At 38.1% G+C, this 12,309-nt stretch overlaps 1 protein-coding gene across 2 annotated transcripts in view; it reads left to right on the forward strand.

Annotated features, from left to right (window-relative positions):
- CAPN7 (calpain 7) overlaps positions 1 to 12,309 on the forward strand; it is a 38,586-nt gene that overhangs the window by 24,139 nt on the left and 2,138 nt on the right. The window contains exons 13-19 of one of the 2 annotated variants that reach the window (XM_060099447.1): positions 3,565 to 3,709; positions 3,838 to 3,937; positions 4,222 to 4,357; positions 5,012 to 5,087; positions 8,876 to 9,021; positions 9,787 to 9,849; positions 10,432 to 10,562. In XM_060099447.1, the coding sequence (XP_059955430.1) occupies positions 3,565 to 3,709; positions 3,838 to 3,937; positions 4,222 to 4,357; positions 5,012 to 5,087; positions 8,876 to 9,021; positions 9,787 to 9,849; positions 10,432 to 10,562 (797 nt within the window). The remainder of the gene's footprint in view (positions 1 to 3,564; positions 3,710 to 3,837; positions 3,938 to 4,221; positions 4,358 to 5,011; positions 5,088 to 8,875; positions 9,022 to 9,786; positions 9,850 to 10,431; positions 10,563 to 12,309) is intronic. The other variant, XM_060099448.1, reaches the window with a different exon arrangement.

Here is a 12,309-nt window from a genome sequence, read left to right on the forward strand (position 1 = left end):
AGTCTTGGGCTTCCCTGGTGGCGCAGTGGTTGAGAGTCCGCCTGCCGGTGCAGGGGACGCGGGTTCGTGCCCTGGTCCGGGAAGATCCCACATGCCGTGGAGCGGCTGGGCCGGTGAGCCATGGCCGCTGGGCCTGCACATCCGGAGCCTGTGCTCCGCAACGGGAGAGGCCATGATGGTGGGAGGCCCGTGTACCGCAAAAAAAAAAAAAAAAAAAAAAAAAAAATTTATAGTCTCCAAGCTTTCTAAATCTGCCCCCATTGTGGTGCCTCCAAACATTCTGTGTAGAATTGTCTCTTCCTTTTATTTTATTTTATTTTTTTTTAATTTGAGTATTTTTTTTATTAGTTTCTGCTTTATAACAAAGTGAATCAGTCATACATATACATCTGTTCCCACATCCCTTCCCTCTTGCGTCTCCCTCCCTCCCACCCTCCCTATCCCACCCCTCCAGGCGGTCACAAAGCACCGAGCTGATCTCCCTGTGCTATGCGGCTGCTTCCCACTATCTATCTACCTTACGTTTGGTACTGTATATATGTCCATGCCTCTCTTTCGCAAAAAAAAAAAAAAAAAAAAAAAAAAAAAAATTATAGTCTCCAAGCTTTCTAAATCTGCCCCCATTGTGGTGCCTCCAAACATTCTGTGTAGAATTGTCTCTTCCTTTTAAAGTGGCATAAATATTGACTACATAAAGCAAAAAATATAAAAATTTATGTGGAATTGAATAAGCTGAGAGGTTTGTGTTTGTTTCAGGAATGTAGTTTGCCACAAACACCAATTAAAACATTGGGAATAACAGTTGCTATTATTTAGTAACAATTTTATTGTTAGAACATCCTTTGAGATAGGTGTTAATGAATGTGTCTGGCAAGAGATTTAAATTTAGATAATGAAACAGTCAATATGAAAGTAAGCTTGAATATGAGGAAAATTTCTGTAAAGATGTATCATTTACTTCAAGTAATAAGACTATTATGATTGTTCAAGGGAAACTAGAAAAACAACATATTTAAGAGAAAAATAGGTATCTGTGGTTTGACTTGAAAACAAAACATTAAAAAGTTGTTAAATTTCAGTAAAGTAAACATTTCAAATAATAGCCTTGTTAAAAATCAGTTAACATTGTTTACACAGTATCAATCCCATGTGTCAGTTATTCTGTAATGATTAAGGCTGCTTGTTTTTTTTTTTATACATTTTATTTTTTATTTTAAATTGAGGTATGATAGATGTACAATACTGCATTAGATCCAGGTACACAGCATAGTGATGTGATATTTCTACGTGTTATAAAATAATCACCACAATAAGTCACCATCTGTCACCATACAAAGTTATTACAGTATTATTGACTGTATTCCCAGTGCTGAACATTTCATCCCCATGACTCACTTATTTTGTAGCTGGAAGTTTCTGCCTCTTAATCTCCCTCGCTTATTTTACTCATCCCCCTCAGCCCATTCCCTTCTGGCAACCGCCTGTTTTTTCTCTGTATCTATGAGTCTGTTTCTGTTTTGTTGTTTGTTCATTTGTTTTGTTTTTTAGATTCCACACATAAGTGAAGACATATGGTATTTATCTTTCTCTAACATTGCACTTAGCATAATACCCTTTAGGTCCATCCATGTAGTTGCAAATGGCAAGAATTCATTCTTTTTTATGGCTAACATTCCACTGTATATATGTATACCAAATTTCTTTATCCATTCATCCATCAATGGACACATAGGTTGTTTCCATATCTTGGCTCTTGTATATGATGATGCAGTGAACATTGGTGTGGGTATGTCTTTTTTGGATTAGTGTTTTTGTTTTCTGTGGACAGATACCCAGAAGTGAAATTACTTGATCATATGACAGTTCTATTTTTAATTTCTTGAGGAATCTCCATACTGTTTTCATAATGACTGGACCCAATTTACATTCCAACCAAAAGTGCCCTTGAATGTCAGTGATACCTGGGACCTGCCTCTGAAAAGCTTAGCAGCAATTTCCTCTCCTTTATATGTATACTCCTTCCGTTAAGAAGTGATAGAGTCCTGAAATAAGGAGATTTCCTGCTCGTGTAGAAATAGGTTTTATGAAAAGAAAGGAGTTAAGAGTTCAATGTTTGTTGGCTGATGTGTGGCGGGGGCAGGGTGAGGCACAAGTGGTGTAGAAGAGATTGAGAACAGAAATTGTATTAATGAGATTCTAGGGAATATGGCCTGAGAGTAATTAGTCTGGCTTACGTCCAGAAACCACATCTTCCCCAGGCCATGATTTGGCACATTTGAAATAGCAAAGGAATGTTTTTTTTTTCAAATGTCTTCCAAATAGTTTGATTTGTGACATCATTAGAAAAAGAGCACAGTTTTCTAAGTTGACTCCTTGAAATAAGACAAATCTTTTGGATTTACAGGCTCTTTTGTTTTTCTGAATTAATGTAATCAACTCTGTAGACATGCCCAGTATTTACTGAGCGCATACTGTGTTCCATAAACTCAGTGGAGACGTCTGAAAAAGGATAACAGTGTTACCATTTCGAGGAGTTTATAGTCACACTGGGGAGACAAGACTCCTGCATTTGCACAAGTAGGAAACGATATAAGATAGGATATTATTTGTTGTAAACTAACGTAATACAGATTGTTAGCACTGTGAACTTTAAAGGAGAGGTAGTAATTAAAATGAGAAGGAAGTTGCTAAGTGCTAGAAACTTTGCATATGTTACTCCATTTAATCTTCACAACAGCTCAGAGAGAGTAATGACAAACCAAGGCCCCTAAAGCTGCTAAATAGTAGAGCTGGAATTTGGTCCCATTTCATTATGACTCCAGAGTTCGTGTTCTTTTCATTGCTTCAGTGTTCACTGAGAGACAGTGGAGAACGAAGCTAAAGAGGATCTGAAAAGAAGAGTAGTTAAAAGGGATCAGAGAGCGCCTTCCAGAAACAGGAGCAGTATGAGCAAAAGCATTTAGAGGTGAAATTGAATAAGGATCATTTGTGGGGTTGTGAGAGGAAGGACTCGATTCTCTAAGGCAGGGCAGCCCAGTAGAACCTCCTGTGATGATGGCAGTGTTCTGTGTCTGTGCTGTGCGATGCATTAGTACACTTGGTTCTCGAACTCTTGAAATGTGGCTACTGTGACTAAGGAACTGATTTGTAAACTGAATTAAATGATACCAATTTTTTTTTTTTTCTTTTTTTGGCTGCGCCATGAGGCATGAGGGATCTTAGTTCCCCAGCCGGGGATCAAATTTGTGCCCCCTGCATTGAGAACTCAGATTCTTAACCACTGGACTGCCGGGGAAGTCCCAACTTAATTATAATATAACTAATCACGTGTGATTAGTGGCTACATATGGACAGCATAGCTCTAGGGATAGGTAGCCATTTATAGTTTTTGATCAGATATGGGATTTGGGGAAGTATCGATTAAAGGATAGTAATTTCAAATTTATTTGTAGGGAAAAGAATGGATAAGTATTCAAATTGCATCCTCGCTTGGAGAATGATATAACTAATAAAAATATGGTAAAACTGTTTTGCAACTTCGTTATCTCCTGGTTTTTTAAATAGGGTCTGCGATTTATCCAACTGAAAAATCCTTGGAGTCATTTACGTTGGAAAGGAAGATATAGCGAAAACGATGTAAAAAACTGGACCCCAGAGTTGCAAAAGTGTTTAAACTTTGATCCTCGAACAGCTCAGAAAATAGACAATGGTAAATATCTTTTTAATTTAATAATATTTGATCTTTAAATAAATAACATGCTTTAACAGTGTGAAATGTACTTAACTGACAAGTCATTAAGATTTTTTTTTAGACTAACAAAGACATCTGATTTTCAGGAATATTTTGGATCTCCTGGGATGATCTCTGCCAGTATTATGATGTGATTTATTTGAGTTGGAATCCAAGTCTTTTTAAAGAATCAACATGTATTCACAGGTAACTTTTTTTGCACATTTCAGAATATACTTTATAGTAGTCTCCCTTTTTTCATTTAAAATGAAATTATTTGGGAAGACTAGTATTCTCTCTTTTTGTCATGCCCACAGATGACTATTGTGTAACAGTTGTTCACTTTATATGCTTCTTGGTTATGCCAAAAATTTAAAAAACAAGAAAACCCGATAACCTAATTGTATTTGAAACACAAAACAAAAATAGAATTTCAGTTTAGCTCTATGAGAAATTTAATTACTACTTTCTTTGTTGATTTTGTCCTTTAGCACTTGGGATGCTAAGCAAGGACCTGTGAAAGATGCCTATAGCTTGGCCAACAATCCCCAGTACAAGTTGGAGGTGCAGTGTCCACAAGGGGGCGCTGCAGTTTGGGTTTTGCTTAGTAGGCACATAACAGACAAGGTACTGATACCCTTCTTATATCCCATACAAAAATTCTTTTAAATATAATTAAACCATTGTGAGCAAGATAGGTAACTTGATCACCAGCCTGTTTCATTTATATAGGTGGCTTGAAAATAGTGTTTACTTAGATAAATGAGTATTTTCCTCAAAGGAAATTGGTCATTTATAATTATACACTTAAAATCTCGTTCAAAAATCATCTATGAAGAAAAATATGAGGGAGTTTATGCTTTCTAGAGAGGGTTTTAGTGTTGATTCTATATGCTTAGAACTTAACAATATTAACATAAAATATGCTAGAGAGGGTTTTAGTGTTGATTCTATATGCTTAGAGCTTAACAATATTAACATAAAAATATGCTAAAGAGGGTTTGGAAATGTTGATTCATTGCACCTGATTTTATAAAGGGTAACCATAATTTTAATGGCTTTAGAGTGGTTTTTTTAGTATCTTGCTTCATACAATATGGTCATCTATTGAAATGACAATTTAATTCAGAAAAATGACATTTTTTAATAACACTAAATAGAAATGTTCTTAAACATAGAAATAATCTCCTTCCCCTCCCCACCTCCATACACAAACACACACACACACAGGAGCATTTTGAGCCCATTTTCCTAACCATATTGGATTCTTTGTGCTTTTAGGATGATTTTGCAAATAATCGAGAATTTATCACAATGGTTGTGTACAAGACTGATGGGAAAAAAGTTTATTACCCAGGTATGTTTAGTAAACAGACATTCAAACAAACATTAAAATTCTATTTGTGTGATTAATTTGAAAATGACAAGTTTTATGTAGATAATATGCAGAAATTAATAATTATACTGATAGACTAATAGAAACTACTTAAACAGATGGGTAGGTATTTATGCTACTTGTGTGTTTTGTTTTGATTTATTTTTAATTTAGAGACCTCTGGAATTTGGGATTTCTACAGTCTTGCACATTGCTGTCAGAGCTTTATTTCTAAAATTTAAATCCTATCTTTTTTCCCTGATCAAAAATTCTGTGGTTTTCCATGGACTCTTGGATAAAATCCAAGCTGTTCAGGTTGATGTCTAAGGCTTTTTATATTCCGGCCTTCACCTCGCTGTCCCTGTCCCCCTTTATCTCACGCCCCAGCATTTCACAGTGGGTCTGGCTTCTCCTGAACACACCATGCTGTTGTTGCCCCTGTTTTCACACAGTTTCTTCTGCCGAGAATCTCTTCTACCTGCCCTCTGCCCACATACTTCTTTTACCCTATTCTGTGTGATGAATGTGGTTAAGATCCAGTTTATGTTATTTTCTCTGTGATAACCTTCCTGCCAGGCAAAGTAAATCTTTCCCTAAGGCATTAACATACTGTGTTGAGACCATTTTGCTTTCACATTAAAAAAAAAAATTTTTATCACTTCATGATAGGAGCTGTTAGTTGATATTCTAGTTTGGGAGACAAACAATAAGAAAAAAAAGACCTGATAGTGACACATATTTGTAAAGAAATGCATAGGGTCACACTGGTTACTTTGGTTGGGTGGCCATGGAAGGCCTCTTTGAGAAGAGATAAGAGGATCTCCGAATCACGAACAGGAGTCAGTCATGCAAAGAAGTAGAGGAAAAAGCATTAGAAGTAGAGGTAAAGGCATTATAAGCAGAGGGAACAGCAAGTGCAAGGACCCTAAAATGAGGGAAAGATAGGTGTTTTCTGGGAACAGAAGAAAGGCCAGGAGGCCTGGGCAGTGTGGTATCACAGAAATGGTCAGAGGTTTGCAGGCTTAGATCACAGGAGGTCTGTCAGCCCAGGAAAGGGTTTGGATTTTGCTCTAAGTGCGATGGGAAATCTTTGGGGGGTCTTAATCAGGAAAATGGCATTATCTGATTTTTTTTTTAAGAAAATTCTTTGTAGAATATATTGGAGGGGACAAAAAATGGAAGCAGAGAACCCAGTTAGGTGATTTTATTTATGTGAGAAGTGACGGTGGTTTGAACTGAGGGTGCTGAAGTGGAGATGGGGAGTGGACAGATTTGGGTTTGGTTAGGGTTGTCAGGACTTGGGTTAATGTGTGGTCAAAGAGGAGTCAAGGATGATTCCTGTGTTTTGGGCTTGAGCCATAGAAAGGTGTAACATTGACTGAGGTGTAAATGTTGGTGGGAGCAGGGGAGGGAGCAGAATTGTTGTGGAGTAAAATCAAAAGTTAATTTTTGGTTTTGTTAAATTTGAAGTCCCTGTTAGCTCTCCAAGTGAAGGTGCCAAGTAGGCAGTTGGGGTTTTGAGCAGAATTCTGGGACAAGGGTAGGGCCGCAGGTACAGACGGAGGAGTCGGGATAAGGAAGGCATTTGAAGGTAGGACTGTACATAAATCACCTACAGAGAGAGTTGTAGGTTCAGAGACAAACACCCAGCACCTGGCCCTTGGACTCTTGCATCTTACGGTTGAGCAGAGGGCAAGTTACCACAGAAGAATTTGAACAGAGTACCTGACGAGACAGAGTAAGGTTTCACATAACCCAAGGGAAGAAAATACTCCATGCAGGAAAGAGTGGACAGCTCCACCCATTGCTGTTTCTGAGGTCCAGTGAGATTAGGCTAGAGAAGAGACCTAGCGCCCTGGCAGCATCGTTGGCCTTGACAAGAACAGAGTTGGCAAGAGGTGGGCTGGAAGCCCAGGTGGAGTGGATTGAGGAGGGCCTGAGGTAAGGAAGCAATCACTGACCATTCTTTCAAGAAGGCTGTGCAGGGCTTCCCGGGTGGCGCAGTGGTTGGGGGTCCGCCTGCCAATGCGGGGGGCGCGGGTTAGTGCCCCGGTCTGGGAGGATCCCGCGTGCCGCGGAGCAGCTGGGCCTGTGGGCCATGGCCGCTGGGCCTGCGCGTCCGGAGCCTGTGTTCTGCGGCCGGGGAGCCTGCGGCGGTGAGAGGCCCGCGTACCGCACAAAAAAAAAAAAAAAAAAAAAGGCTGTGCAGAGAAATGGGCACTGATGGGGGAGATGGGATCAAAAGTGGTTTTGTCCAGTTTCGTTTTGCTTGATCATAGGAAAACATGGCCTTCTTCCCCATTATGCTGCATTGAGGGTATCCCAAGGTTTTCTGGGATGTGCATGGCACACGGTAGGTCCAATGATAAATGTCAAGTTAAACTAGCTAAATTTTCCATTTTTCATGTTGGTCATTATATAACCAAAAAAGCACCAATTTTGTGAGTATATTCCTAGCATTAACATGTTACATGGCTTTTGAATTTCAAACACCTTGTTACTCTTTGTACTTGGATTTTTTTAAAAACAATGCTTCTTCTCTTACACATAGTGACTTTGCCATTTCAGGATACTTTCTGGTTTCTAGTTTTATTTTCATCACAATACTCTGAGGTAAATCAGACTGTTCTCCATCTGACAGGAGAGTAAACTGAGACGTAGGTCACACCTTTCAGGACCACAGACGTGCCCATTCTTTTCCCCTTCACACTAGATCGCACCACCTCTAAGCTTGAGAGACTTATTACCTGTTTGAGATACTAAAATTTTTTCTACAAATTACATTATAAATATTCAGCGTTCCTAAATAACCTCAGTGATATAGCATTGATCTTAAATGACTTAATTGACATGCATGAAATGATTTTATTGTATCAGCCTTAATTCATGAGACTGTGAAAGAATATGACAGGCAGCATTGTGTGTGATAGCAAAATATTGGAAATAATCCAAATCTCCACATTGTCTGAATAACTAGATGGGGGAGTATAGGTAAAGTATGTTCTATTCATATGATGACATACAATACTGTACACATGGATTTAAAAGGAATAAACTATCTATGTAGATCAACATGGATCTCAAAACTTGAGTGAAAAATGAAAGATAAGACATATACTGTCTGTTTTTTTAGATACATGCTCGTGTGTGTGTGTGTGTGAGAGAGAGAGAGAGAGAGAGAGAAAGTCTGAAAGGATGCCCATCAAGTCCATCAGAGTGGAATGGACTATTAAGGGTGGTGGTTATAAGGAACTTTGTTTTATAAAGAAGCTAGTGTGACAAAAAATATGTTAATTTAATTCGGAGTGGTGGGAAATAGATATATGTTTATATATATAAACATATATATGTTTACTTTTATATATATATGTTTATATATATATATATATATAAACATATATATATGTTTACTTCTTTGTATCTTTTTTAAAAATTTCCTTAAAAGAAAAAAAGTTAATCTTGATTTTAAAATCCTCTACCAGGAGAGAAAAATAAAACAGGGCAAATAGCAGGGATTATCATATACCTCATTGGATATATTCCAAAAGATCTCTTTTTACTTATTAGAAACTATTTCATTTTAAAGTTTTAAATTGCTTAATTGTAAAGTTTTAAATTGAAATTGTAATTCTTTAGTACAATATATTTTAAAGATGAATTAATTAAGGGGATGTCCATCCATTTAATTATTTTTCCTACATCAACCATAAAACTTAAAAACTAAAGAAAATAAAGTCCTGTCTTCTGTAAAGCTACTTGTTTATTTGCAGCTGACCCACCTCCGTACATTGATGGGATTCGAATTAACAGCCCTCATTATTTGACTAAGATAAAGCTAACCACACCTGGGACCCATACCTTTACATTAGTGGTTTCTCAGTATGAAAAACAGAACACAATCCATTACACAGTCCGGGTAAGTAAACCAACACGACAGAACAATAATAGAAAGTACATAACGTCTCTGCTTTGTAAGTGGGATTATCTACAAAAAAGGTTTATTTATAAAGATTGATCTGTATATTGTTGAGTGTGTTTATCTGTATAACAATTCAGTATTATGATGATGCTTCATGCAGAAAATAATGCTTTTGAATAGTAAAATTTTTATTTTGAATAACATTTTGAACATTTTAGTTTTAAGAGTAGTAGTTTAGTCCTGAGGTAATTTGGTATGTTGGACTAATAAATTCACAGAGCAATAAAAGTTCCTTTAGTCTACATAATACTTTTATTGAATTAAAAAAGAAGAGCTTGAACTTAGTGAAAGGAAATCGATTGCCTATAAACATGGCTCTCAGGTAGCTGGGAAGGTCATTGTAATTTTGTTCTGCATAGATTTGTTTGTGGTAGATCAGTCAAGAAGCTCAATTTGAATAGATTTTTAGTGACAAAAGGGACTTTGGGAGCTGCTTTCACCCCTTCATTCTTCACATGCAGAAGCCAAGGCCTAGGGAGATTGTGGTATGTCCTGAGTCATACAGTTAGCAGCAGACAGAGCCTTAGCTGCCCAACCCGCAGTTGTTTATTCCTGCCCTGATGCCAGGCTGCCTACAGAATCAGGACTATTATATATGCCAACTAATTTCTTAGTCTTCCAAAACATTCTTTCATCACTTTAGTGTTTTTATAAGCATAAATTTTATCACTATAATAATTTTTTTTTTTTTTTTTACTCTAGGTATACTCAGCATGCAGCTTTACTTTTTCAAAGATTCCTTCACCATATACCATATCAAAGCAGGTAAGAGAATTTTTTTCTCTGGGTCATAATCTCATTGAAATCTTAGAATTCCCTTTCCTTTTTCTCCTTTTCTCATTTTTTTTTTTTCATGTTTAACAGTTTCTTACAAAGTAAAACATTCTGGGACTTGACAGGACTACAAGGGAAATGTAAATAGTCTGCAGTCTGGGTTGGAATACAAGCTCTTCAGTGAGCACCGTTAAGTGATTCTGTGGGAAAAAATTAATTCAGAGAAAGAAGACTAATACAAACCTTGGTCAGTAGGGAAGGCCTTAAGCAGAATTTGAGATTGACTCTGCAGGGCGGTCTGGACGTGTGGAAGAGGATTTTAGGGAGAATTCTTGGCAGGGCAGACTTGAAGGCTGAGAGTTGGAGACAGGGCTGAGAGTAGCAAAGTAGCCGGGCTGACTTGGAGAGGGATGCTGGCTGCCTGTGGCAATAAAGCCTGTAGAGAGAGGATGCAGCCACAGTGGAGAATTGCTTTTTTTCTTTTTTTTTTTTTTAAGATGCAAAGGAATTTTGTCTTTAAAGTAGAATTACAGAATGTGAAGTTTTGTTAATACAAAAGCTTTGTTTTATTAGATTAATGGAAAGTGGAGTGGTCAGAGTGCCGGAGGATGTGGAAATTTCCAAGAGACTCACAAAAATAACCCCATTTACCAATTCCATATAGAGAAGACTGGGCCACTACTGATCGAGCTAAGAGGACCAAGGTTTGTGATAAATAACTTTCTTAAATTAATCATGTTATATTAAAAATGAGTTTAGTGGAACAGAATAGGGTTTTAAAAAATATATATGTGTGGACACTTAATTTATGATTAAAGAGGAGTGAGGAAAGGGCACCATTCAATAATGGTGCTACAATAATTAATATCCACATACCAAAAGGGTGATTAGACCCATGTCTCACATCCAATCTAAAAATCAATTCCAGGTGGATTACTAATACAGGAGATAAGAACCTCAGGATAAGGAAAGACTTAAGACACAAAGAGCACATAAAAAGATTTGTAAATATCCTACATTAGTAAGAAAAAAGTCTGCAGTTTTTTTGTTTTTTGGGGTTTTTTTTTGGCTATGTCGGGTCTTAGTTGCGGCACACGGGATCTTCGTTGAGGCATGTGGGATCTTTCGTTGCGGCGCATGGGCTTCTCTGTAGTTGTGGCATGCAGGTTTTCTCTTCTCTAGTTGTGGCGCACAGGCTCCAGGGCACATGGGCTCTGTGGTTTGCAGCACGCAGGCTCTCTAGTTGAGGCGCACGAGCTCAGTAGTTGTGGCATGTGGCCTTAGTTGCCCCGCAGCCTGTGGGATCTTAGTTCCCTGACCAGGGATCAAACCCGTGTCCCCTGCATTGTAAGGCGGATTCTCTACCATTGGACCACCAGGGAAGTCCCAAGTCTGCAGTTTTTAAAAAATAAAAATAAACAAAAACTTGAATAGGCATGTCATAAGAGAAATAATCCAAATGGCCAATAAATTGTGTAAGAGCCAAAAATTAGAAAAGCCAGTGTTCATCAGTGGCATTTAAGATTATAAAACAGTCATACAGTAATAGAGTCCGCCATAACAATGAAAATAAATTACAGCTCCCCACAGCATGGGTAAGTCTTGGGAGCAAGGCTGAGCGACAGAAGCCACATAACAGGATATGTGACTGTTTACTTGTTCTTGACTTCCACTTGTATGAAGTCAAGAACAGGTAAAACTAAACTATTGCTGAAGGATGCACACTTAGGTAGTCAGACTATAGACAAAGCAGGAAAGTGATCACCAGGCAAGTTAGCTCTGGGGGACAGAGGCGGTGATCAGAAGGGAGCACACAGGGACTTTGGCGGTGCTGAGAGGGTTTTGTTGCCTGAGGTGGGGGTAACCCAGGTGTTTGTTCACTTTATGAATTATTTGTTAAGCTGTCTATTTGTTTTATGTGCACTGTGTTATATTTCACAATTTTTTTTTTTTTTTTTTTTTTTTTTTTTTTTTTTTTTGCGGTATGCGGGCCTCTCACTGTTGTGGCCTCTCCCGTTGCGGAGCACAGGCTCCGGATGCGCAGGCCCAGCGGCCATGGCTTACGGGCCCAGCCGCTCCGCGGCATATGGGATCCTCCCAGACCGGGGCACGAACCCGTATCCCCTGCATCGGCAGGCGGACTCTCAACCACTGCGCCACCAGGGAGGCCCTATTTCACAATTTTAAAAGGTTTAAAAAATAGAGAATACAAATAAAAATAGTACTAGCTTCTAAATAAAACTAGGCTTAATTTTGCCTTCCTGTAATTACAGACTATTTCGAAAGAAGCTAATAATCCTTTAGATAAGACTAAGCTATTTTTCCACATCATTTTAAAAGCCTTTACCAAGTTTGATAAGTGAAATAAGGTACCTAATTGCCCTTTTGTATTTCATTACCATGTAGCTTGAATATGGAAAAATGTTTATTGACGATGTGTATTTTTTCCTT

The sequence above is a fragment of the Mesoplodon densirostris genome, chromosome 5, assembly GCF_025265405.1.
Source record: "Mesoplodon densirostris isolate mMesDen1 chromosome 5, mMesDen1 primary haplotype, whole genome shotgun sequence".
Taxonomy (NCBI): domain Eukaryota; kingdom Metazoa; phylum Chordata; class Mammalia; order Artiodactyla; family Ziphiidae; genus Mesoplodon; species Mesoplodon densirostris.